Raw genomic sequence first — 26,792 nt, 5'->3', positions numbered from 1 at the left:
GCTGCTGCTGCTGCGCCGGGCTGCGGTCGGCGCCCCCTCCCCGCAGCAGCCGCTGCCGCCTGACGGGCTTCGCCCCCTGCTCGCCGCCACCCTTCCGCGAGCGCAGCCCGAGCCATGCTGCTCCTGGCGGTCGCCTTCATCGTGGCCTTCGTCCTCCTCCTCTATATGGTGTCGCCGCTCATCAGCCCCAAGCCCCTCAAGCTGCCCGGCGCTCACGTCGTGGTGAGTGAGCCGCCCCGGGAGGGGGACGCTCTGTGTGGGGAAGGGGTCCCCCTCGCCGTCCCTTTCTGCCCCACGCCGGGGGAGCGGGCCGTTGGCGGGGCGCCGCCGCTCGGCCTCGGCGCCTTCCGCGGCGCGGGGAGGGGAGGAGCCGGGGGGGCTTCCGCGCGAGCCGCCCCCGGCCGTTTTGTCCGTTGGGCCGGCGCGCGGGTCGGGGGGAAGGGAGGGAGGCCGCTCCCGCCGTGGTGGGCGCGTAGCGCTGTGGGAAGGAGTGTCCCGCTGGCACCCGGGGGGCATGGCGGCGTTAGGGGCCCCCACGGGGAAGGCCGCGCTCCAGGGGGGGAGTGAGCGGAGGAAGCCTCTCGATCACGGGAACGGCGGGCTGCAGGCGGCGGGGGAAGGGGGGGGCTCAGGCGGGGCGTGCGGGCGGTAGATCCCTGCAGGCTTGGAGTTCGGCGGCACCCGCAGGGGGACTGGTGCCAAAGGCCCGCGCTGGGGAGGTTCGGCGTTAGGGGTGCCCGCTGGTTTGCAAGGAATCTTGGCAGCTGGCTGTAGCACCCCAAGCTACCAAAACATGGGAGCCACAAGTCCGAGTGATAAGGAAACGACTTGTACAGATGACTCTGACAACCGCTGTCTATCTCGGTTGGCTTAAGGCAATCTTTTGAGTCACCAGAAATCCAAAACGTCTTCAGTCTTAATGTTGACTTTTTGAGACATTGCTTTTGTATTCTTGAAGTTACTGGATACTTTGAGTTTTGTTTTCTTTTAGCATCTCCCACGGTATTTAAGTGGTGTGTGCACTCATACACAAAAGGCAAAATCTATGGTTTCCTTGGTCTAAAAAACAAGTCAGATGTGAGGAAATGGGAAGATTAATACAAAGGAATTGGTCAGATGACCCTCATGCACCTTTTCGACTTTAAGTACATAGATACCGATGTCTATGAGCAATATTTTTACTGTAGTCAAGATGATAGAAGTAAGTCTTTAGAAGGGAGTCTTCAGAAGAACATACCGTTGACACAATCCATGAGTAGTACACCACTAGAAGTTGTATGGGTGTGTGTCTTGGGGGGGGGGGGGGGGGAGAAGGAGAACAATACCCAGGTGCTTTCAGGTGGATCACAAAGTAGTGAATTTGGATGCATGAGAGCAAGTGAGTTAAGCAGTTGAAAGAATCAAGGTCCTAGAATCAGCTCTTTTAACTTAGCTTTAAATCTCTAAGGTATGTTTTATGCTGAGAAGCTGTAGTTTACTGTTTGGTTAAATTTGTTTTTAAGGGGTGAGTAGCGCTTGCAGATGCCCTTTATTACAGTGGGAGTTTGGGATAATCCAGAAGTTAGACCTTCTAGGTGCAAGTGAATTTACAGCTACTCTATAATTTTTTTTTTTTTGAGCTCTGTATGGTGCCTTTTTTGTTTGTTTTGGGGGTTTTATTATTATTTTTGGAGCTCCTCTTTGGAGGATGGAGCTGTCCCCAGAATAACTTAGACCTGTCCAAGTTGCAACAGTATTCCCAAGTTGCTTTATGCAATAGGTGTTACTTGGATGCTGTGACTGGCTTTACAGCATCATATACTGTGTGAGGTGTGTTCGAGCTGGCATTGAGGTTCTCTGGTTATAGCTCTCCCACAGAAGTAATGCTTGTTAAGGAGGAATCCTTCAATAGGATTTTAGGAACCCTTCAATACTCTGTGAAAGCAAAGGTGAAGCAGACTTAAGGGCCCTCTGTGACTTTTATGCAGAAATAGAATAGCAAACAATAAAAAGTTTAATGGATTTTATTCCAAAATTTTACTGGGTTGGGTTTTTTTATATATTGTGATTATCCCAAGTTTTGTCTGTTCTTTATGTGGTTAAACTCTTTAAAAGCTACTGTGCTGTTTTTTCTAATCAGAATGGTTCATTTTAAAAAAGTTCACATTAAAAATGATGAGAATATTCTTGTTGGAGAAACCTCCCTATAACCGCTGCCGCTAATTATATTAGCAGTTTAAGATCAATTTGATACAAGTGGAAGTCTCAAAAACAGTATTCCTGCAAGTCTTATAAAATTAGGAGTCCAGCTAGAGAAGTAACTATGTTAATATGTTGATGGAGTAAAAGACTGTAGATATATTTAACTTGATACGAATCAAAATCTTCAGGTAAACAGTTTTATTGCTGTCACCACTGGCACAGCTACTCATTTTCTTTTGGCTTTAGTTATGCTCTTAAAGTATTCATGCAAACTAACGAAATATGGAGCAATTGTTTCAGAGTTCACTAGTTCTTAGATTTGTAGATGCTGTTAATAATGCTGGACACTTGTACATTTGGATTTCAAATTTTCTAGTGTAATGCGTAAGGAAAAATATTGGATGATGGTACTGTAAATCAGAAATTTTGTTGAGGGAGGCTTTCCACACTGTGTGTAAAGTGAATTCTTACATCGTATACTGGGAATAAGTGTCTCTGCTGCTGAAATGACTGAGAGACTTCATGAAAATATTTAAGGACCGTAACATTATATAAGGACTTCTTTGAAGTCTTCTCATAGAAAAATATCAAAATCTGTTTAAGTAAGTGATCTGCATTTATAAATTCTTTTTAGTTTATTACTTGATTCAGATAAAACTGTAGATTAACATTTGGTAATCTTTGTCAGGCCTCAGTTAAACCCTTGAAATAAAGGAATAAAACCCACAAATTACATATTTAGCTGGTTAAGCCCTCTCAAGAGGGCAAGTGATTACCTTTGCACAGTAAATATAATTTTTCAAGATATACTTGAATGAAGTTTTTCTGAAGCAGAAAAAAGTCAGTCTTGTCTAGAAACTTCTTTCTGGGGGCCTGTTGAAAGTATCATGAAAATATATCTGTTACATTTCTGAAGGAAGGTCATTGGGCAACTTCAGATGCTATTACATACCAGTTATTGAATTTCCAACTTAAGACAGCATTCTTTTCACTCTTAATCATTCATAAAAAGTATTTCTCTTCACTCCTAACAGTTACGGTTAATAGATGTCTGAGTTATGGCTAAGTAACTGACTCTGGCCGCTTTTTGGGGTAGAAATTTGAAGCAGAAAACTTGTGGGTTTTTTCTCTCTGTCCTCTCCCAGAGTCATTTGCATGATGGAAGCGCTCGTTGTGTTAGGTGAGGCATGCCTTCTGGAGGAATCATTTTTCTCTTTTTCTTAGACAAGAATAGGACTGTTATTCAGAGTGAGAGTCTACAGAACTCTAAATTACAGTCTAATCTTGGGGTCCCCCCCCCATTTCTGCTATGTATTTTGGTGACCCCAGTGAGCACCATTAAATAAAAAGGACTTCTCTGCTATCAAATTGGCACAAGCATCAGGTTTAGCTTATTTAAAACAAAATGCTTTTTAGATGTTTAATACTACTTGTTTTGTTTCTAGCACGACTAGGAAAGTGTTCTCAAAGGGTCTAAAAGTTATTTTTGTGCTGTAGAGCTGCTGCTTCTTGTGCTGTACTTCTCCATGCTTCAAAATCCAGAAGACTATTTTATACACTTTTTATTTTGCCATTGGCTTTAATGCTCTCCTTGGGTCTCAGGCTACATACTAGCACACATCACCTATTCTGTGAGCATAAGCTATTAGTTTGGTAGCTGGTTGTAATAGTAGACAGGAAAATGAAAATAGGATAAGGCAGTCATCACTGCTTCATGTGCATCGTGCTCACTTGCATCACATTTAACTGCCCTTTGTCAGGGGTGTTACACCTGCCCTACACACATTCTCTCTGCTTTTTCTTTCCATTTCTCTACAAAGGTACTTTGCTTGATGGAGCAGAATGCAACAAGAAATTAAGGTGTTAGGACAAAAGCAGCCTTCTGTAAATTTCATGAGTGATTTAGAAACTGTCTTTGCTGAAATACCAATGCTAACCTTCTCCCTCTTGTTTCAGCCTTAATGTTTCTAAAACCAAGTTGAAATTTCTGCGAAAAAAACCACGAACTCAGTGATACGAATGCAGTTTATCAAAGTTTGTGGACTAACAATGGCAGGAAACGTAAAGATGTTCTCTGCTTGGGACTGTCTCCCATTCAGATTGAAAAGGGCCTTTCGCTTGGACATAGTTCAGGATGATCATGCCAAATCCACATGCATAAGGGTCATCTCTAGTCTAGAAGTAGTTTCACCACTTCTGTGCAGAGCCCAACTTGATAACTGCAGTCAACTTTAAGGATGGCCAATCTTGGTGTCTCAGCATTGTAGCTCTTGTGTTGGGAGTGATACAGTCTGTAGTTTGGATGAATCCGAGTGGTTCGTCAAGAGGTCATTTTGAGTCTAGTCAGGCATACTAACCACTTAGAGCAGATTACAGGGATGTTCTGTTTCAGTGGAACTAAATACCTTCTGTCAGAGCACTGTCTAAAAGCATGAAGCCAGCTTGCATCCAGTGCTAAGTGAAAGTTAATAAGCTCTGTTGGAGATACCATATCAATCAAGTCTTGTTTTTGATCATTCCTGATGAAAGTCCAACTCCAAATTAACAGAACTGTCTCATCAATTGAAGTGAATTTCCAGTATCTCAAATTTGAAAGTCAAACACAGCAATTCTCTGTACTTCACCCCAACATTTCCATTTATCAAGGGGGAAATAAACCCTATGATCCTTAGAAGCTGAACTCTGTTATCAAGGATCATAGCTCGAGAAGCTGGAGCCAGACCCTTTTTGGAATGGCTAATTTGGTACCTGTTGTTCTCAAACACAGGAACAGCTCAATAACAGTGCTTGAGGGCTGGTAGCATTGCATTCTGAACATCTGAATTAATACTAGGATTTAATTGTCCCTTCCTGTCAAGAAATTGGTCTGTGTTTTGAGTTGCTGTGATCAGATTTTTATTTTTGCTAACTCCCCTGAGGCTGGGTTACAGTGAAATTTAAAAACGGGATCAGCGGCAATTCAAATGTCTCGAACTAATGAAATGCAGTAGCACTGTAGAACTATTGGCCACAAGGGTAAGTAACCGTAATAACGTCTTGTGTAATGGAGTAGATGTGTACTCTTCCTTTAATTCTGAGCATCTATGTTATAAGTTACCTACCTAACAGACTTCATAGATTTGCTTAGGCTAACTTCATTGTAGCACAAAGCAAAGTTTTCACTAGTGTTAGGGATTTTTTTTTTCCTGTTACATTAGCATTCATGGTGAATGTTCCTGAAAGATGTGTGTATTAGTAACAACCTTCCACATACTAGTAACAGCCTTCCACCTAAATGCTAAAGTTCCAGCTAATTGATATTGCCTTTTGTCACTGACCTGAGCCCTATCCAGTGTTCTTGTGTGTGACTGTGAATAAAAACTTCCTTTTTCTGTTTCTTGCATGACTTAAGACCTTGTCTTTCTGAAATGAACTTTAGCGTTGTCTGACAAGCCAGAGGCTCGGTGCCAGTACCTTCACCTTCAAAGAATTCCTCAAGCACTGGTGTAGTTGACCTGTTCATGATACTCAGCAGTTTGTGCAGGTAGTAATCAGCTGTCTCTCAGTGCTATGCCGAAAATTGGAATTGGAGCAGTCTTCCATGCACATTGATTATTTCATGTGCTGGTGTGCCTGCTGCTGTTGAAAATCTGTAGAAGCAGCTCACGAGTGCTGTGGAACTGAGGTCTGCCTGAATGTATCAAACTGAGTCTTTTAATCTTTTCAGAGATGTATTGAATCTTGCAAGCTATTTTGCGAATACACTAAAATTCTTAACTTCTTTCCATCATGAAGCATTAAATTAATTCTGGGGTTCTCTGAAGTCCCGAATGGTTAACTAACACTTGCGCTCTTGCAGACTTCATTTACTTTGAAAGCAGTCATCCTTGGTTCAGAACACTGCAGACCAGGTTTCACATTTCTAGAACAGGACATGCATCTTGGAGTCATCCTCGAAGGTTAGGGTAGTGTGAAGCTAATCTTGCAAAGAGAGCCAGTTAGAAGCTAATCTGAAGCAGCTATCTCTAATAATAGAGGAAGCCTAAAGAGCTGAAATTAGTCTTTGTGAATTTTACACCCATTCTTGGCCCATTTGTGACTGCAGACGAACCAGTCAGAAACCATGGACCATGTTGTAAATCTTTGTTTGCTGCGATTATTTGACTTACACTAAGCTATTTTGAAGGTTAGTGTTAGAATACTCATAGAGAGAAGAGTTTAGTCATTCATGGGAATGTACTTCTGACTCTTTTGACTTTACTGCCTCCAGAAGTGGAAAGAATTGTAAGGATAATGCATCTCTGAAAACAAAACTCTGAGGCATTGGCAGATGAGGAGACAACACAAGGCTTTTGATAGGGTCTGTAGTTAGAGATTGGGGATCTTTCCTCTTCCACTAATGAGCTCAATGCCTTCATTTTCTCATACTTAGAATGGAGGTGATACTTTACTTTTTCTGAAGCCTTTTGAAAGGTTTTGATAAAGAACAAAAAATGATTTTCAGAGCAACCCCAATCACTTTTTTTTCCAGTTATTAGGAAATCTGTATTTCAGAACTCATTTCATTAACAATTTTTTTTACAATAACGGCTTCTAGTCACTTTGTTCCAATATTTTCTCAATTATAGCCTTTTGATATGCTGTTAAAGGAAAATTCAAATAATTTGGGTATATAAGGAAGATACCAGTGTTTGTTTAAGGATTGAAGGCACATGCAGACTGAGACTGGGCTTAAATGAACAAGTTATCTGAAGGCAGTGTCAGACAGGCAGACATTTTTATTTTAGTCAAAAAGAGAGGTCAGGGTTGTCATCTACATGTTGTTCCGCATGGAGTTTATGAACTCCAGGTTTATTGAGGGTAGTGAGAGAGGTGTTAAGGTGACTTTAACCTGTATATTGGTATCATTTGGCAGTGTATCCTCCTGCAACATATGATGCAGGGCTGTAGTCATCACCCTGCATTTGTCTGTGGATGAACTATTAATTTCTTGTTTGCGTATAAGACTATTCAGTGTTACAGTTTAGAGGAAGAAGAAAAGGTAATGGAAGTTTAGGTGCTGGCATCCCCACAAAACTGCAATTGTGGGATGGCACAGACAGTTGAAGGTCCAGACTGAGGGACTGAGAAATACTCCACAGAGGGCCAACTGTTGAATTAATGGAATTTTTTTAATAAGAAAGAAGGTATTTTCTGTTTATGTTGCTATGATGGTATCTTCAGCAGGCAATCTACAATTGTTAATTTTACAAATAATTTCTGCTGCGATCAGATATGGAGGGGCAGTATGCAATTGTATTATTATGGCTAACATTAATAGTGATTTCAGACTTCTAACTACTTCTGTCTTTTAGAAATAACATACAGAACTTAGTCAAAAGCATGTGAGAGAGCCCATGTGGGAGTGGGTCTAAGTGTGCCTGACATAAGAAATGAGCAAAAAAATACCACTGAGGTAAAACTGGTTTTGGGGTAGAAACAAATGCTCATCAATCTATTCAGATCTTTTTTCATTCATACATTAAAGTTAGTTTACTTATTGAGTATCTTCTGTATTCATACCTCATTGGGTGATATTTTAATCTCAGAATATTTTTAGAATTTTCATTTGATTTGACTCTTATCATATGGGAGAAAGGATGAGAATAGTGGACTAACACTGCCATTATCAAATAACTTTTAGGTAACTGGAGGCTCCAGTGGAATTGGAAAATGTATTGCTATTGAATGTTATAAGCAAGGTGCTTTCATAACGCTGATTGCAAGGGATGAGGTAAGTGTATGTGTATTTTTACTGGCTAAATAAACTCTGTTCACAAAATCTGTATAGGTGGGGAATAATTTTGGAATTGATAATTATTCATACTTTCTTCAGTGTATATTTTAAGGAGATCCTAAGCATTTCAAATTAATGCATTTGAAGAGGAGAGGTGGCTGCCTTTTTAAGGAGTGTAGCCCAACATGGAATTTATGATTAGCTTGCCTTAAAACTGTGCCAGTGCTATCACTTCTGTTAATGGCATTATTATTTCACTATCTAGATCTGTGGCAGAAGACAAAAGCAGGAAAAATCCTATATTCTTTAAAACTGTAGAATTTCCCTACAGTGAGCGACAACTGGGGAATTAAAGACAATTCTTAAAACTCACAGAATATTTTGGTGTCTAATCAGCGTTATGTCATACTTTTTACTAGTGAAAAACTGTTCATCAAAACAGCTTTGGAGGAAAAAGTGTTGCTTTGGTTTTTTTAACTAAGAGGTATTCAGAATTTAGTTGGAATGATTCTGTTTTCATAATGGGTTGTTATTTTATTTGTAGAGAAAAAACGAATTATTCAAGAAAGAAAAGCACTTACTTTTTTTTTGGGCCTCAGTCCCAGCTGTCTTTGATAATTTACTTGCACTTGAGAACTTATTTTGCATAACCTTGAAAGCAGCCAGAAATAACACAGTTTTTCTTGAAAGGAGTATGACAATTTGAATTTACCAAATTTTAGTTTAATTTTTATGATAATTCCATGACAGTGATTGTTCTTCAGAATAGTTTATGTAATATTACATAAATGTAAAATAGAAACAAAATACAAGAGAAAAATTAATACCTACGGTCTTAGGTGCTCTGTATAGTTGTATGAAGCAAAAGCATTAAGTCTATTATAGAAGTCGCTACTGGCTTTAGAAGATGAAGTGAAAAAACAGATAGGCGAGTTCTGGTAGCTTGATGAAGTTCATGTTTTCATCATATATTCATAAATCTGTAAAACGGCAATAGTAAAGTGTTAGAACTAGTTGAGGATAACTTTTTGGGGTTTTAGGGAATGTTTTGAAGCCTTATTGAAATACTGAAGACTCATATTGCTCTCAGAACTGTAATGCTTTAGCTGTTCTTATATCCATTTCAGAAGAAGCTGTTGCAGACAAAGAAGGAAATAGAAAAGTACTCTGTTAATGACAAGCAGGTAAGATCACTGCTAACAGTCGCTGTTGTGTGTTTTATTTAAGATAGTCACTACAACATAGTTCAGTAGTCCTGTCTTTAAAACAAAGCTGTTTGACAAAAATGAGTGAGGACTCAGTATTCGAATTCAAAAATACCGGTTGTCTTACATGAGATGTTCTGATCTGTGCTACATTTGATGTTGCCTAGCTAGTGCATTAGCCTGCTTTTCTTAGAGAAAAAGATTGATGTCTTCAGCTGTAGGTGTAGTATGCTTTTTTGGGTAGTTGCAATTTACTGTCACTCTATAAGTGTTCGTATTCTTCAAGATGAAGTGGAAGAACCAAATTTTTTTCAAACCTCTTGCTTTTTGCAATTCATAAATACAGCGATTGTCTTGGGAAAGAAGTTTAGATGCTTGTTTCCAGGTTTAGTTCACTACGTCGTACTTACAGTACTTTGCCAGGAAAAGGAATACCACAGATATACAAGTTAAATTTGTATTAGCTCTGAGACTTCTAAACACTGAAGCTGCTTAGGTGAATAGACGGTGCACTCGTGCATAAAGGCACTGTTTTAGAGCTTGCGGAGGTACTAGCTTAAAATAGGTAAGCTTGCTACGTTCAAAATATGCGACTTCAAGATGAAATGCTAGAATTACTTTTTCGCAGTACTAATAATCAAGGGAAGAGGGGAAACAGTATTCAGACTGTTAACATCTTTGACTACTTCTTTCTTGTGTTCCAGAACTTTTTCGTTACTTTCATGATTACAAATACAAGCAATTTATTTGTCAGTGAAAAGGAATTTGAATTGATAAATTGGATATTCTGTTGAAAAGAAGCCATGGAAAAAGGCTGAATATTTGGAGGCAATAATGTTAGTATTAGCTGATACAAAATTTTCTTAATACCTCCATTTATAAGATAAGATCCTGCCTTCACTTCCTTATATTTTTGTCACGTGGCTCAAGCCGATTTTTTTTTTTTTCTGTGCATGCTGCCTTACTCAGATCAACTTTATTTGAAAAACTAAGCCATTTGAGCTGAGGAGAAACTATATTTTGCCCATTTTAAAATAAATAAATAAAAAATCCCGATAACCATTTTCCTTTAGCTGCTCTAGTAGTTTCCCAAGCTTAGCATTAAAGTTAATCCCTTGTGAAACAGTGTGTCAGAATGTTCTTGTTAAAATCTGTCCAAGCTTGATAGATGCAGACTTTTTAAAAGGATATTACTTGGTGCATGTTCATAAAAGTTTCAGTTAAAATCTCAGAAAGTGCCTTCAAGGTTGAGCGAACTCCAGTGTGGACTGAACAGGACTGCTTTTGCAGAAGCAGCTTTAGACTTGCAGCCAGGTTAAGCATAGGCAGTGGGAGCGATAGGTAGGCTGGCTCTTCTGTAGCTATTGTTGGGTTGTAGACAAGGTCACAGGGGAGCCTGCCTGATCTAAATGCAAAGAACAGAACTGGAAAAAGCGGGGAGTCTGGGGCAGAGCTCACACTGGAACAGCAGATTGGAAGCTGGGAAGTGAGGGTAGCTGAACCGAGAGAAGCTGTACAAAAGGATTGCTGAAAGACTGTAGAGAAAGATGTTGTCTGATATGGATCACGTGCCCAGAGACCGTTACGTTTGCTCAATGTCGAGCCAAGAGGCAAAGATCCTCAGGAAAGATTACTTTTTATGTGAGCATATGCTGTCACCATTCAGCTCTTGGATATGTACCTGAAACAAGGTTGCATTGACAACCAGGGTCTGGCATCTACATACATTTTAGCGTTCGATTTGGCAAATGTTCTTTTAAAGATGTTTGCATGCGATTTTGAGTGCTGACAGTGCAGCCTTTATGGGTATAGGTGTGCAATGGAACAAAATCCTTGCCCTTAGAGGTTTTTTTGCAATATTTTTTTTAATCCCTTTCCTAATATACAATATTCCTAGTTACTTCACTGGGATTTGAATTGATCTTTTATTGTGAAAGCTTTATTAATGATCCAAGACCATGCAATATTTAGAACAAAAGGTGAGAAACGGCTGGGGATGTTAGACTGTTTCTGGAAGCACGTTCTGTGTCCTAGGCATGGATCTATAGTGCATGCTCTGGAGTGAAGGTAATCAGTATATTGTAGCAGAAGAAAGAACATATGATAATAGAAGCAAAGAGGTGAATTGTATAATGTGATAGTAGTCAATAAAAGCTGTAGTAGTTCCCGAGTGTGTTGTTCACAGTATGAATAACTAATCTATGCAATCTGATATATTAACCAACTGGACCAATTTTGTTACAGAACTGTGATTTTTAACCTCCTCACTGACCTTGCAAAGACATCCAGATAATAAATCAATGTTGTTTTCATTCAACTGCTATTTTGTTCTTCAACTTATGTGAAAGATAAATATTTCCAAAATGTAATAAATGCCCTAAGGGGAGATGCATGCAGACCTGCCAATAACTTGCACCACAAGTTTACTTTGATGTCCAACTACACACAATGCTGGGAGGCAGGAATAGCTAACCTGCTGTACAGGAATGGCAAGCAGATTCTGTTTATGCAGCTAAGAAGTGTTGCAGTCTGACCAGAGGCAGAACTGACAAATGACTAGCTGCCAAAGCAGTTAGTTAAACTGTGGTAGGCTTTTTCTTGTGTGTGTGTGTCCACATGCTCCATGGCAAGTGGTCATGATGATACTTGTTACAAACTGGTGATGACTATGTTTTATTTCGCCTCAAACTGTTTAAATGAGTTGACCGAAGTAACAGAAAGGATGGAAATTGGAACAAGAGTACGGGAGTCCCTCCTTTTGTTGTGATATGAGATTGCTTCTCTTTTCAAGATGATGAATTGCCCCGAAGCTCAGCTGATTGCTCAGCAGCAAGAGTAGCTTATTTGTAAATACCTGGCCAAGCTGGAGTGTGTAGTGATCTTACAGTTTGTAAGTGGTAACCCAAAGGCAGTGCTTCCTTTGGCCAGAAGTTGATTTGAAGGTGCTTCAAAACATAGATTCTGAGCTCATCTTGCCGAAAGTAATCAGTAACTTTCAAGAAAAACGGGGCTTAACTTTTAGCTGCAACAAAACTTAGGTATCACTGTCATCTGTTTCTTGTTGTCCTGCCCTGCCCGCCCCGCCCTCCCACCCCACCCCAGGCCAATGCTTATTTTCATTTTTCTGTATCTTTCAAACTAAACCCCATAATATCTAGTTTCCAGACAAGGAGTAAACATATACACGTTACTTCACTTTTTAGGTATTTATGACACTGTGCCACTAGTCAGCTTCTCACAGAATTTGTATTTTAGTTTTGTACTTGGCATGTCCCAATTAAACAGTATGCAACTAAGTTTACTACTATTCTTCAAAAAAATTTTATGAAAAAAAATGGGTAGCGTGCATTGCTGGTACTAAAGTTAGCAGGTTTTTAACACTTGCTTTATAAATTTTGGAAAAGTTTTTTTGCAGTGCTGATGCTGCAGTTTCAGAGCAACACTCTGCAACCATGCCTTTCTATGATGTGGAAAAAAAATGGTTTCTCTTAAAGATGAGCCTAAGCCACACATATGGTTTGACTTGTGTTTAGCGCTGATGAAAGTTAAATGTAGCACTGTGGAATGTTGACTGCCTTAGTTAGAATAGTTTTTACTAAACTTCATGTAAATAACTCGAGTCATAGTGTGTCTTAGTACAGTAAATTAGAAATGATACTTTGCACATGAGTAGCTCCTTTGAAGATCCTGAAGTGCTTATTTGTTCTTAATATAATCTTTATTATACTGGAATGTGTGTGTGTGAGGGGGAGGAGCTTGGAGGGGGCAGGGATTGCTTTCTCCAGTGTGGGAGAAGTGCAGGCTGTCCTGTTAAAAAGACTTCTTGTTTTTCTGGAAAAGATACGTCATTGGGTTTTGTTTCATTTTGAAAGGCTCGGAGTCAACAGTTACTGGACTGTGTTGTAAAAATGTTCTTTCACTTTCCTTTTCTAGGTTGTACTATGTATTTCTGTTGATGTATCTAAAGACTACGAACAGGTGGAGAATGTTCTAAAACAGGTGAGGAAGTAACTGATTCACCTATGTATCTTAAGCTTATCTGTGTGTGATGTATTTCTAATGGAAATAGTTTCTTATAATGATACTGTGCTATAGGAAGGTTTTTTTCCTGCTATAGAACATCTTAACCTCTATCCCTTCTTCCAGGCTCAGGAGAAGCTGGGGCCAGTTGACATGCTTGTAAACTGTGCAGGAACATCAGTTACAGGAAAATTTGAAGATATTGAAGTGAATTCTTTCGAAGTGAGTGAGCATACTTTTTTGTTTTATTATATGATGTTTCTTATTCAACCGTTAAAAATTAGATTGCATTCCTGTGTCTTTGCAGACTTTGTATGAATAGTGATACACTTGATTTGTGGTAGCTGTCAGAATTAGAACATATCTTTAGATTTACGAGGATTGCCTCTAATTTCTTACCTCACTATCAGTCCATTGATGGGTCAGAACAGTGAATTCTCCCTCTGGGATAGAGTCCTCAAGATGGCGAAAAAGCCTGGCGTGCATTTTTATAGTTTAATGCCCTGTGAAAGGCACTGAATTTCACATGGTCTCATTTTTTTTCCCGGTGAAGATTTTTTTTTATATATATTTTTAACCTGTTTAAGAAAAATTGACTGTTATCAGTGTTCAACTCTGCAAAATTTTTTTGCAGCTTGAGAAGCTGCTGCTTTGACGAAAAGACCCAAAAAAACCCCCAAACTCCTGTACTACCATTACTTTATGCCTACAGCCCCCAGGCCCCCAGTCATCTACAGGTAACATTGAGTCATCTGAAAATACTAAATAGGCATAATTTTATAATAAATTTGAATCATCCATTCTATTGCTTGTATAGGCTATCAGTTGTGTTTTAGGTCTTCTACTAGAGAGTGAAATTGAAGACTTCCCCTTATCCTGCCAAAGATTAAAATCTCTGAAATGCATAAATACATAGAATTTTTCCTGTTTCCTGTTTTAGAAAGCTCTTTAAACTTTGATTTCAGTATGTTCTTATACATCATGCATAAATTGGTTGCTTCCTAGACACTGTTTAGGTTAGATTTTCCCTCAAATATTCTTCTTTTTTCCTTGAAGGCCATATGGTTCACAGTATTATCAGTATCCTGGATGCTATTAACACTTGTAGATAGACTGGATTTCTTTTGGCTTGAAGTGAGATTTTTAGCTATAAAACAGTTTATGAAGCTGTAGAATAGAAAACAATTGTTGTTTCTTTTGCCAGCTGATAGAACTTACAAATCTAGTGAACTTCATTGTTAAAGCAGACTGAAATATGGATTTTTGATAAATAATACGAAACAGGTGAAGGATTGTGAATCTGTGGCTCAAATACCATATTAATATCGTTTGTACAGAGATTAATGGCAGTCAATTATCTGGGTAGTGTTTACCCGAGTCGAGCAGTAATCGCGACCATGAAGGAAAGAAGAATGGGAAGGATTGTGTTTGTATCGTCTCAGGCTGGGCAATTAGGCCTATTTGGTTATACAGCTTATTCTCCAACAAAGTTTGCTCTTCGAGGGTTGGCTGAAGCCCTGCAAATGGAGGTATGTGTGCAATAATTTGAATATTTTTGATTGTAAACAGAAATACTCTTTTTTTTTTTTAACTAGCAGCACAGCACATTTTCATTTAAATAGTTCTCTTTTTGTCTTGTGCAGCACTGCTGATATCTGTGTGCTATGTTGACCCTTTTTTTGGCAGCAGTACAATCCTATTGCTCTGCATGGGATTGCAGAAACTAAGCTGATTTCAGTTGCATAAGAGAGAATAGATTGAATCTGTTCCTAGAACTGAACACATGTGCAGACATTTTTTTAATCTTTTATTTTAACTAAAAGGACTTGGATTTTAAGTCTTTTGAGTAAAAGACTTTTTCAAGGCTCTAAGTTCAGAATGATGCTGAAGATCCTGTGGATGCATGAGGGGCGGGCCAGTGATTCCCAACTTGTTTGTGAGGCCATGGTAAGTGGTTTGTGAACCATATGAAACAGTAAAACTTGCAAGCTAGAATTTGAGGATTCTCCACAAAAAAAATATGTTGACAGTGGTTCACCCTTCTAAATTTGGTATATATGAGCTTTTTATAGTGCAATGATCAAAGCGTATGCTTAAGTCAAGACTAAAGACCAAACAAACACTGTTTTCATTATTCAATGGAACACGGTTGGTAAGTACGTTGTAGTAAGACAGGTAAAATTTATTTGAAAATTACTTCCCTTATTCTTCTGTTAAGAATGTATATTTTAGTTGTTAAGTGTTTATATATTAAGTGTCTGTGTTTGGTTCGAGACCCTTGCATAGTCCCTGCTGTTACCCTGTTCTGTTCAGTGTGGTTGTATGCCTTGATCAGGCATACAATGAATGTGGGGTAAAACTGCCTCTAATCACTTCTGGCCTGCCAAATAGAACAACGTGACTGCAGGGTCTTTCTTCAGACTGGTGACAGGTATTTTTGTGAAGACTGAATTATTCAAAACTAAAAATAGGGCGTTTATGGACCTGTGATGTGGTATTTCAGGAAGTGTTTTCAATATAGAATGTTTCATAATATAAATAAAAATGCTTAGTGCTTTACAACACTTTATTCAGAGGGCTAAGATAAAGCATTTTAATTTAAAGCTTCTTTATTTGTATTGGAGTACAGATTTGCATTGTAGTAGTTTCTGAATAGTAGTGCAGTAAGTGATGTAATTCTGTGACACCTACATACAAATACATAAGTAAATGCAATCTTGACATGAGACCTTCCATTTTTTCCCTCACGCTTTCTACTTATTTTTTTGTCTCCTTAGATTTTGACCCCTTGCAAGTTTATACCATGGGTTGAAAAGCCTTGTGACTTGAGTATACCTTTTAAAGACATCAAATTTGAGTTTTACGTTTTTTGTTGGTTTTTTCTCATATTTGTCCAGCAGTGAAATTATCTTGACATAAACAACAACAAAAAAGCATGCTAATAGGCCTCAGTGAAAGTCTTTTTGGCGTTGTGTTTATGAATGCTGGGTACTGGTATTTGGCAATGGTTTAGTCTTTTTTTTTTAAATTGAAATTGGTTAAATCATAGAGCTAAACTACTTTCACGTTCCTCCTAAATGTCTTAAAAAATGCTTAGATTCATCAAATAATTTACATCAAATGCAAAGATATTTTTATTAAACAAAACACCACAACTATCTCTTTAAGATCTTTGCTGTTTTGCTTTCTCATTTGACAAAGCGCTGAGTCTTGCAAGTGCTGAATATGAGGGTGACTTAACACTAGAAGCAATTTAAATTCATGCTTGCTGTATTTCTTCGGTACAAGAGAAATTAACGAAGTTATGAGGGACATGCAAAGGCTGTCAGTATTAAGATAACACTATTTTACTTTTGTAAAATACAGGTAAAACCTTATAATATCTACGTAACGGTCGCCTATCCTCCAGATACTGACACACCTGGCTTTGCAGAAGAAAGCAAAACAAAGGTAAACGGTTCTTCAGTAATACTGTAAAGTTTTTAAAGCTTCCCTTCATAGTAAGCAATGCATTTCAGATTTTATTCACTCCCGTAGTACTTTTGAAATCGGTGCATGTTAAGGTTTTAAGAAGTACTTTTAAACATTTCAATTTTATCAACCTAACTAGTCAGAGTTAAATAGCTTGTAGGATAATTTTGTGTAGTTTATTGTTCTGGCTTTAAATGGAAGAACTACCTACCTTTAATATCTGAAACACTGCAAAGTCTTTCTGTACACAATTGAAATATTGTTGTGGAATGGTAAACTGTAAAACCACTATTTGTCTTGTTGTCAAAGCTTAATGAGCCAAAAACAATATTCCTATTTTGCATCTTAGATAACATGCAGTTGTTCTGATAGATGTGACAGATCAAAATAAACCTCAGTTCCTTCAGTGAAGTCTGCAAACTAACGACGCTACGCTGTATGAATATATGTAATGACACAATTCAATAGTGGCTGTTGTCTAGTATTAAAGTAGGAAGGAAACTCTTGCATTGTGTTTGTAGTGCAAATGACAAGTATCACATTTCAGAAGGGTGTGTCAGCAGTAGGCCTTTTTCATTTGGCTTACCTTGAAAAGGAAAGTTTTGACCTTCAAAAATTTAGTTGCCTCTTGTCATTTGACATGTCTTTACATACGAAGTATAATTCCAAAAACTATGTTCAGGCCCCCTGTTCAGACTGAAGTATCAGGTAACCAGAGAAAAATGTGTCTATTTTTTATTTGCGTACCGTGAACTAGAAACCTGGTATCTAAGGAGATCAGCCTTTTCAAGATGCCCCATCATGTATAACAGGAAATTTGGGTTGAATTCCATTTTGTCTTTCACCCTTTGTATAGGAATCAGTGGGGATTGTACCACACAATTCTTAGTTCATCATTTCTTGATATAGATATTCTGTATTAAATGTATACTCCCACACATCCATATATGCCAGAATTAGGCATCTGCAGATACCTGTATAGCTTGCATATTCTCTGGGATTTTTTCTTCATAATAGCCTATTTCAGGGAAATACAGTCACCAGCAAAATGCACTGTTCATCTAAGATTTCTCTTTCAGAGAGATTCAGTGAGATTTATCTTACTTGTTAAAAAGGTATTGTCTTTTAAGCAAAGACTTATGCTTTGTTTTAGCATACATGAAGTCTTCGGGTGACTTGCTCCTATTGTGATAGTGCGCCTTAAATCTGCAATATTGCATTGCTCTGACAGTTCAGATACTCGTTTATTATTGTTGCATTTATTTAATACTGCTTAGTTTAGAACACCTGTCTCTGTAGTTTGCATCTCTTTAGGACTAGGTTATTTTTGTCTGTAATCATTGAATATAGTAAAAGAAAATGTCAGGAACTAGGATACAGCTTTCCTGTGTTTAATCATTAAGCTTTTTTTTCTTTTTCTTTTTTCTTTTTTTTCTTTTTTTTTGAGGTAACTGCTTTACAAATGATAACAGTTGCTTTGGCTGGCTGGCTAGCCAGATCAAGTATTTAATGGCCGATTTCTGTCTGCCTTTTTCTCAATATGTCATTAACTTCAGCTGTTGTTCCTGAACAGCTCCTAATTTTTTCCCAAACTTAACAGTATTTTAATTACTGTTGACATCCCTGTGTCTCTTTCAGATTTGGTTGATACTGGCCAGTAAGTTCAAAAGTACGTAGGGGTTAGGAGATGGAGATCTGATGACATAAGCCATATCATTGTAGGAAAGCATGTGAAAGGTGTTTGTATGTGACTTCTGCTGTCAGACACTGATTTTCCCCCCCCCTTAAAATAAACATACTTTTAAAAAAAAAAGTTTTCAGTGAGCCTGGGCAGTGAAATCAGGATTCATAATTCTACAGATATTTGGAAATAGGCCTGTTTCTGTGAAATTTAATTTCTGTGGTACTTTGGATTGATAATGAGAGGGAAACATGTAGTTGCTCAGCTCTTCCCTAGAAGTGCTTTTTTAAAGTACTAATCTCAGAATTAAACTAGTCCCAGTATTTGACTAGGCTTGAATGCTTCAATTAAATTTTGTTATTAAATGTATCTGAATTAGCCATTACAACAAGTCGACTTACAACCAAGTACTCTTCTCCCCATTTAGCGCTGTTTTTTCTTCATCAACAGAACCATCTATCTTAACATACTGAGTATTAAATAGCTTGCTGTGCAGTTAGCTCCATCGTTGCTTTATTTGTTAAAAGGACATGAATGACAAACGTGCTTCTAAATACTTTAAAGCATATTTTTGCCATTTGTTTTTGTAACAGACCAGACTCGTTGGTTTTTTGGTGGGGCTTTTTGTTGGTTTGGTTTTTTTGTGAAAGAATATGTGATTGCTAAAATAGCTGCCATAATTGCTTTCTTCTAGTGACGTAAAGTGGCATAAATGCTCTAAAACACAAAGAAATAAAATGCAGTGATGGATTTTGGTGGATACCAGTGTGTGGAGTTTGAGAAATTAAAAAAAAAAAAAGTTGTTTTGTAGGATCTTAAAATATTTCAGGCCTATCTTTTACTTCATTTCTGGCAAAAGATATAATTAACTAATAGAGGTGTTGAGAAGACATAGTTTAAGCATTTTGATAACTTCTACTGAAAATACTTGAAAATACTTGGGAAAAAAACACTTTTTCATATTTTATTAGTAATAAACTATTAAAAAAAAAAAGTACTACTCAAGGAAAAGCTGGCATTTCCCTTCATAAAATCAGACTACTACTTATGAAGGTGCTTTTACCTTTCTTTAAGTGGATGTTTTAGGTGACAGTATGATACCACTTGCTGACAGTGATGTCATCCATGACAAAAGACCCAAAACCAAAATTTGACCTTCGTATTTTTCTCTTCTGTGTGCTGTTAGTCAAACTTATATTGGTGTTTTTCTACTAAAGCCCTTAGAGACGAAGCTAATTTCTGAAACCTCATCTGTTTGCCAAGCAGAACAAGTCGCCAGAGTTATAGTCAAAGATGCCATAGTAAGTAAATTATCTTTTTAAACTATGTTCTTCGTTGGAGAGACTAGGATCGCATGTAATGCTTGTTTAAGACTGTAAGACAATGGCTAAGCTAAATGCAAAATCAATTTACATGAAACAGTACTCTTTGCTGGTTAGTTTGAACAGGAAGTATTTTCTTTATTCTTTTGCCACCATGCCCACAAATGATTTTATACAATTTCTTGGAACTAAAAAGTATCTGAAGTTGTACATTAGACAGAACAAAAGATGCATCAGTATGATGCAATGTCTCAAAGGCAGATTATGACTGACTTTAAAGCACTAAACTCTATTGACTTTTCATGTATCAAATACCATCTGTCTAACCTCAAAAGCTTGTTGGACTATCTTATTTTTCTTGAAGATGAGTTCATATAAAAATACTTCTACAATAAATGAAGGCAGTCTAGCCTTTTTGGCTTTTAATGTCTTAAGTATGTGATTTATGAGTGATTAAAATACATAAAATGCTGCTCTTAGTGGTTAAAAGTGTATTGCCTTTCTGAGGAATTTTTTTTAATGCTTTGTGCTATGGAATGCTTGCGTGCTTAATAAAGCACCTCAGAATGCAAACAAACATGAAATTTCATGTTCATAAAGCACAGCGATTGAATCCAAAAATCTGTAATTATTTTGCAGTTCCAAATACTCTTGACTTTCAACATGATTTATATCTACAACAGGTGTTCAATTGTGAAGTTTTTTGCAATATTTTCACAAATGCAGCACATAAACACAAAATGATGTGTCTTTTCGGGGTGGTGAGTTTTAAAATCAAGTACTACCTCACATAATATTCTGCTTTGGTGCTTAAGGAAAACTAACCTCGCTAACACGAGCGGTGTTCCCCAGGGCTCAGTACTGGGGCCGGTCTTGTTCAATATCTTTATTGATGATCTGGATGAGGGGATTGAGTGCACCCTCAGTAAGTTTGCAGACGACACCAAGTTGGGTGGGAGTGTTGATCTGCTCGAGGGTAGGAAGGCTCTGCAGAGGGACCTGGACAGGCTGGATCGATGGGCCCAGGCCAACTGGATGAGGTTCAACAAGGACAAGTGCCGGGTCCTGCACTTCGGCCACAACAACCCCAGGCAGCGCTACAGGCTTGGGGAAGAGTGGCTGGAAAGCTGCCCAGCAGAGAAGGACCTGGGGGTGTTGGTCGACAGCCGGCTGAACATGAGCCGGCAGTGTGCCCAGGCGGCCAAGAAGGCCAATGGCATCCTGGCCTGTATCAGAAATAGTGTGGCCAGTAGGAGTAGGGAAGTGATCGTGCCCCTGTACTCGGCCCTGGTGAGGCCGCACCTCGAATACTGTGTTCAGTTTTGGGCCCCTCACTACAAGAAGGACGTTGAGGTGCTGGAGCGTGTCCAGAGAAGGGCAACGAGGCTGGTGAGGGGTCTGGAGAAGAAGTCTTATGAGGAGCGGCTGAGGGAACTGGGGTTGTTCAGCCTGGAGAAAAGGAGGCTGAGGGGAGACCTCATCGCTCTCTACAACTACCTGAAAGGAGGTTGTAGCGAGGTGGGTGTTGGTCTTTTCTCCGAAGTAACAAGCGATAGGACAAGAGGAAATGGCCTCAAGTTGCGGCAGGGGAGGTTTAGATTGGATGTAAGGAAAAATTTCTTTACTGAAAGAGTGGTGAAACATTGGAACAGGCTGCCCAGGGAAGTGGTGGAGTCCCCATCCCTGGAGGTATTTAAAAGACGTGTAGATGAGGCGCTTAGGGACATGGTTTAGTGGGCATGGTGGTGTTGGGTTGACGGTTGGACTCGATGATCTTAGAGGTCTCTTCCAACCTCAATGATTCTATGATTCTATGATTCTATGATTCTAATCTTAAGCATCTGGTATTTCTACACCATGCTTTCCAGCACGTTGGATGATGTGTTAGTTCAGACGTGGTCTTTATGCACTCAAGCCATCAGCTAAGAGACTAAAATAGAAATTAAAAGGTAGCTCTGTACCATAGGAACTCACAGTCCTCTCAGGTGTATGTTGGGAAATAACCAAATCTCATATCCTCTACTACTTTGCATAGATTCACTCCTAACCCTGATTCAGGAACACCACCTTCTCATTTCACTTCTGCATTCCATAGATTTAGTCCTGCAGTGTTTCAGAAAGTGTTTTCCAGCATAAAGTCTGCTGGAAACAAATGGGAGAAGCCTGGGAGTCAGAGCTATAGAGCTGCAATTTTCCTGATGAGTAGTCAAAAACCAACCAAACAAACAACTTTTTCCTGGTGTCTGTCCACCCTCTTCTGCCAGCTGAATTGCTTAGCAGGCTGTGTATCTTGCAGTTTTGAGGAGAGCAAGTTAAAAATCCTTGACGTAGATGAAAGAGGACCTGTTACCTAGCATTTGAAATACAGCCCCCTGCCAAATCTCCTGTGATAGCAAACTAATTTTAACAAAAGGCAAGCAGTATTGTATTCTACAATTATAGTTCTGATTGGCGATCTGACAGAGTTAGGGTGTAATTCTGTCTCTGAAATATATTTACAGATGGGGAGACCATCATGCGTTTTCTCCATCAGTAAGCATGCTTCAAGAATAAAATTAGAGCCTTTCTATCTTGTAAAGATATCTGCAGTAATTTAGCACACCTCCCTCTAAAGAGAAGGTAGCTTCCTTGTCCATTTTTAAGTGAATGCCTTTTGGAATGTTGCTGTATAGCACAAAACATTTTTGAATGTTTTGATTCTTAATTGCATTATTATTTTTTTACATAAAAATATTTGTTGTTAGTGACATCAGTCAGCTATGTTCATCAAGAATAGCTGTTGAAATAAGACACATCATGATTTGCCACAACTGGGTAAATTACTTTTTTCTTAATTGCTGTTTTCCTTCCATCCAGCAAGGGAACTTTAACAGCTCAGTCGGATCAGATGGTTACATGCTATCAATACTGACAAGTGGAATGTCACCGGTCACTTCTATTACTGAAGGTCTTCAGCAGGTAAGATTTGGGAAGGCCCCGTAGTCACAATTTCTTGTAGAACATTATGCAAACACTGATTATTTTTTTATCAAACGGTTGTTAATACTGTGGAGACTTTGGTTTAGGAAACTGAAGTGGTATTTTCAAGCTGAAGCAGCAAGTTGGCAGGAAAGCGAAGATTACTACAGGCTACTCAGTCCTGAACTGTTACATAGTTATGATGGTTTTCATGAGTTTGTTTTCTTGAGGTTATATAACGCACCTGCCTGGAACTTTTTTTATCTCACTAGTACATAATATGCTGCAATCCGGGATTTTAAATGAATTGAAAGATGTTTCTCTCTGTTTCCAGGTTGTTTGCATGGGCATTTTTCGCATCGTTGGCCTATTTTACCTAGGAAGTTTTGACAGCATAGTTCGTCGCTGCATGATGCAAAGGGAAAAATCTGAAAGTGCAGATAAAACTGAGTAATCTTTACTTTGAATTGAAAGAAGAATGTCAAACAGTCCTGGACAGCTTGCTGCTTAAGTGGGACTCAGTTTTTCTCCTGAAGGATTTAGACTGGAAGTACTTGCATATGAGACAGATGAGTCCCCTCAAAAGCTATGAAAGAAAACAGAAGTACAACTCCAGAAAATGCCAAACTATGCAAAAGTGTGAATGAGGATTGGATTTTTTTTTTGGTGGTTTGAGTTGGAGAGAATTTGGGGAACTTGTAAGTGATCTACAGAGTAGAATTTGAGAATGGTCTATGTGCGGTAATTCTGGACAAATGCTTAAGTTTTCACACTTTGGTGCTTATGGACAAAATAAGTACCATGACAGACTGGGCTGAAGTAGATTGAAGTCCCCTGAACAAGTTGGTACCTTTTGCTAACGTTTTGGGACTGTTTTTAATTTAGAATGTTAATTTTTCCTTTGGCCAATCTACAGATCCTTCTGTCAATGACAGCTTTCCTTATTCTATCCAACATACAACCGTGGAAACCTTAAGATGGCAGATACATGATCCAAGCTTTCTCAGTCTGGGAGTAATTAAAAAGTATGCTTTAATATATGCATACTTTCTAAAGGGAGATGAAGAACCCGTTCCCACAGAGAAATGCTAGGAGATGTGACCGGGTCTGTAGCTCTTCTGGCCTTTGAAGTATGTTGTGAACAAACAAAAAAAAATCAAACCAGTATCAAGTGTGTTGATTATGACTTTGAGCGATTTAAGCCATTGAAATAATGTACAATTTTTACAGATACTTACTTTTCTTTATCTGCCAGTTTTTGCTCTGGAAAGGAAAGTAGCTTAATGCTACTGTTATGCACATTATTTTTCAAAGCTGCAAATGATGAGCCAAACCAGTAGTTGATGATAGAATCAGTTGTAATTAAAATGTCAGGCTCTTCCAGTAGCAGGAATGTAGCTTTTTGGGGCAGGGGGTCGGGAGGGGGAGGGGGAGGGGTGTGTGTCAGAATGCCATTCCACACTTAATTTTATCACTACACAGAAACTTTCACATGACAAGAAATTACTTAAAATACTCTCCTCCTATGCCCCACTTCTAATTTGTTTCATTTACATTATATGAAACAAGGCTGCTCAGTAACTGCTTCAGAATGCACAGAACCCAGTGGTTGTTTCTAACAAATCTTAAGCTTAACACTGAAAAAGCTTGATGCATAATAACGATGTTTTAAGGGTGCACTATGTATACTGTTTATTTAATGGACCACTATAGCAAGTGCCTTGTGAGCCGCTTTTTTTTTCCCAAAAGCTGCATATTTCGTATTTGTTAGCACTGTTGTGTTTCAATGTCATATTTTCCATTTTCAGTCAGTAATCTGAATCTAAAATGACTCGTAAAACTGGGCACTTTCACTTCCTTGAAAGTAGTATTTAACAACAAAATAGGCAAAATTGATTGCTTTTGTTAAGATAATATCTACATCTATTTAAGAAGAGGTACTCAATTAAACTGAGATGAAAAATAATAGGTGGTTAACTGGAAAACCTTTAAAATGTAATTTATTGAGGCTGTTTATTTTCCCTCTCTGAATTCGGCTGATCACTCTTCAAATTTTGTTCACATAGACTAAACTTGCTTTAATACCTGGTTTACAAACATATTTTGGGGGGAGGGTCACGTTGGCACTCTCATTTTAAGTGGTTAGACTTTCATTAGACTGCAAATGTTGAGGCATTGTTGAGTTCTTCACAAAGCCTATGTTTTAGGTCCTGCCTCCTGATTTTTTTTTTTAGATACGTGAAGCTGTGCATGCCTATAATATAATATTAATTTTGAGAACAGTGTATTCCTGCATTTTTAAACAGCTGGGCTTCAGTGCAAAGAAATCTAGTGTGCATACGTGTTCCCTGTGCTGCTTAATGTGAATGACATAATGGAACATTTATCATATATCCATTGTCAACGTTGCTGTGTTTCTTAAAGCAACATAACAATGCTCTTTTGACCCCATTATCTATGCTAATTCTTATTTTGATGCAAATCAAATACTCCTTTGACCACCTGCAAAAGATACCAAAACGGGTGAACCAGTTGTGCTGTAGTTTCAAAGAAATGCTTATGTAAATGACTTGACATCAGCGCAAGCTTGAAGGTCAGGACTTAAAACCAGTAAGACTTTGGATACTTGAATTTTTGGATCTTCAACTTGGAATGTTAAAGGGTTTGCATTTAAGAAACATAATCCAGAAGGTCAGAGCACACACAAGACACTATGGCAACTGGGCCTCTTTGAAATATTTCAGGTTGGACATCTTAGATCACTAATCACTCTTTCTTGACTGAAGAGTCCTCCAAACAATGACTGACACAGTTCAGCGCAAGTGTCTGTGAAGGAGGAATAAGGATACTGGGTGAAAGTTACGGCCCTGATCTAGAGAGACTTCAGTTCACACCTAATTTTGCATAGTGTAAGTGGTTGTATTGACAGTAAAACTGTAGGTTGAACCCCTCAGCAATTCTGGAAATTGGAACGAGGCGAGTTTTTTGAAGGAACAAGTAAAGAATAATCTTTTTAAATGTTCTAGTTTCTGCTGTTGCAAGTTAATGCAGTTAATTTTAACTGATAAACTTTTCAACTGTTTTATTGTCAAAAGATAGTAAATTGTCAACTACAGCAACCTTTGGTGTAAATTTTGTTTCCTTATGCACATTCTCTATCTACCAATGTACTCATTTTAAGGTCCAATATTAAGTGAAGGAGATGCCTTGTATCTTGTGGAAGAATGTTTAGCAGCCAAAAAACTGTTTTGCCAGTTTAAATGTTACAAAATCTCTGCATTGAAATGTTTTAGCAGTGTAGTAGATCCATGAAGAACTTCAAATAGGCTTTGTTACTTTTTGTCAAATTGTCAATAATTTAATCACTTGTGCCATATCAGTCGGTGTCTTGTCTCTTGTTTTCTTGATTGATCTTTAAGATTCGATTTAGGCTTTGGTAGTCTTTTCCGTTCCATGTAGTTTCTATTGACCGTCTGCTTTAAGTAAAGGTTTATTGTAACTTTACGTATAGTTTACTTCACCAAGGTGTTCATGTGCAATTTAAATAGATTTAATATTTTACTAAGAAAAACAATATAGGTAAATAAACTTTATTTGCTGTGAAAAACTCTAGGCACTTTTAAATGGTAAAAATATATAGCATTGTTTGTAAAAAGGAACTTGGAACTTTGTGCTTATTGCTTCATCATTTTTGTGCCAGAACTGTAAACTAGTTTTCATATTTTATATTTCTCAAAATAAATGGAGAATCAACAAAGCCTGTAACTTCTAAGTTCTTTGAGGGGATGAAGAGCAATGGATAAATTCATTTGCAGGGCTCGGTGTCTTTCTTTTGGTGGCTTTTTGTTGTTGTTTTGTTTTTTAAATCTGGGATTAGTTCAGCAGGATCCTCTTAATTTTGTAGGACAGCAGAGGGGCAACATATCCCTCCATTTTGGCAGCTTAGGGCAAAGGTGTACAGCAGATGAAGATGTAAAGAATTCAACTGAATATTGTCAGCAGACCCAGTGTCATCAAACCATAATGAAAGTGGGATTAAATTGACAAAATCTGCCTTTATTGCAGGAGGTGCTGCCAGCATAACTAGTGCTTGTGCTCTCTGGAAGTGCTTGTGAATCCTGATGAGCCAAGTGATGCTCGTTCTTCCTAGTGGAAAACAATAGAAATAATAGTTAGGGTAGCTGTCTTTCTGTACCACC

At 38.4% G+C, this 26,792-nt stretch overlaps 1 protein-coding gene across 1 annotated transcript; it reads left to right on the top strand.

Moving 5' to 3' along the window:
* Window positions 1-23,992, top strand: KDSR (3-ketodihydrosphingosine reductase). Its single transcript, XM_076330419.1, has 10 exons — window positions 1-222; window positions 7,844-7,933; window positions 9,064-9,120; window positions 13,075-13,140; window positions 13,288-13,383; window positions 14,499-14,690; window positions 16,528-16,611; window positions 19,531-19,614; window positions 22,492-22,593; window positions 22,928-23,992. The coding sequence occupies exons 1-10, from the start codon at window positions 115-117 to the stop codon at window positions 23,045-23,047; spliced, it is 999 nt and encodes a 332-aa protein (XP_076186534.1). The 5' UTR covers window positions 1-114; the 3' UTR covers window positions 23,048-23,992.
* The last annotated feature ends 2,800 nt before the right edge of the window (window positions 23,993-26,792 follow it).

This window comes from Aptenodytes patagonicus, chromosome 2 (genome assembly GCF_965638725.1).
Source record: "Aptenodytes patagonicus chromosome 2, bAptPat1.pri.cur, whole genome shotgun sequence".
Taxonomy (NCBI): domain Eukaryota; kingdom Metazoa; phylum Chordata; class Aves; order Sphenisciformes; family Spheniscidae; genus Aptenodytes; species Aptenodytes patagonicus.
This window is presented reverse-complemented; position numbering and strand designations above follow the sequence as displayed.

Bases quoted from the DNA above. Each gene is read 5' to 3' on its own strand.
- KDSR (XM_076330419.1), top strand. From the start codon at position 115: ATGCTGCTCCTGGCGGTCGCCTTCATCGTGGCCTTCGTCCTCCTCCTC. The intron at 14,691-16,527 runs GTATGTGTGCAA...TGTAAAATACAG, and splicing joins CTGAAGCCCTGCAAATGGAG to GTAAAACCTTATAATATCTA. The intron at 16,612-19,530 runs GTAAACGGTTCT...TTTCTACTAAAG, and splicing joins CAGAAGAAAGCAAAACAAAG to CCCTTAGAGACGAAGCTAAT.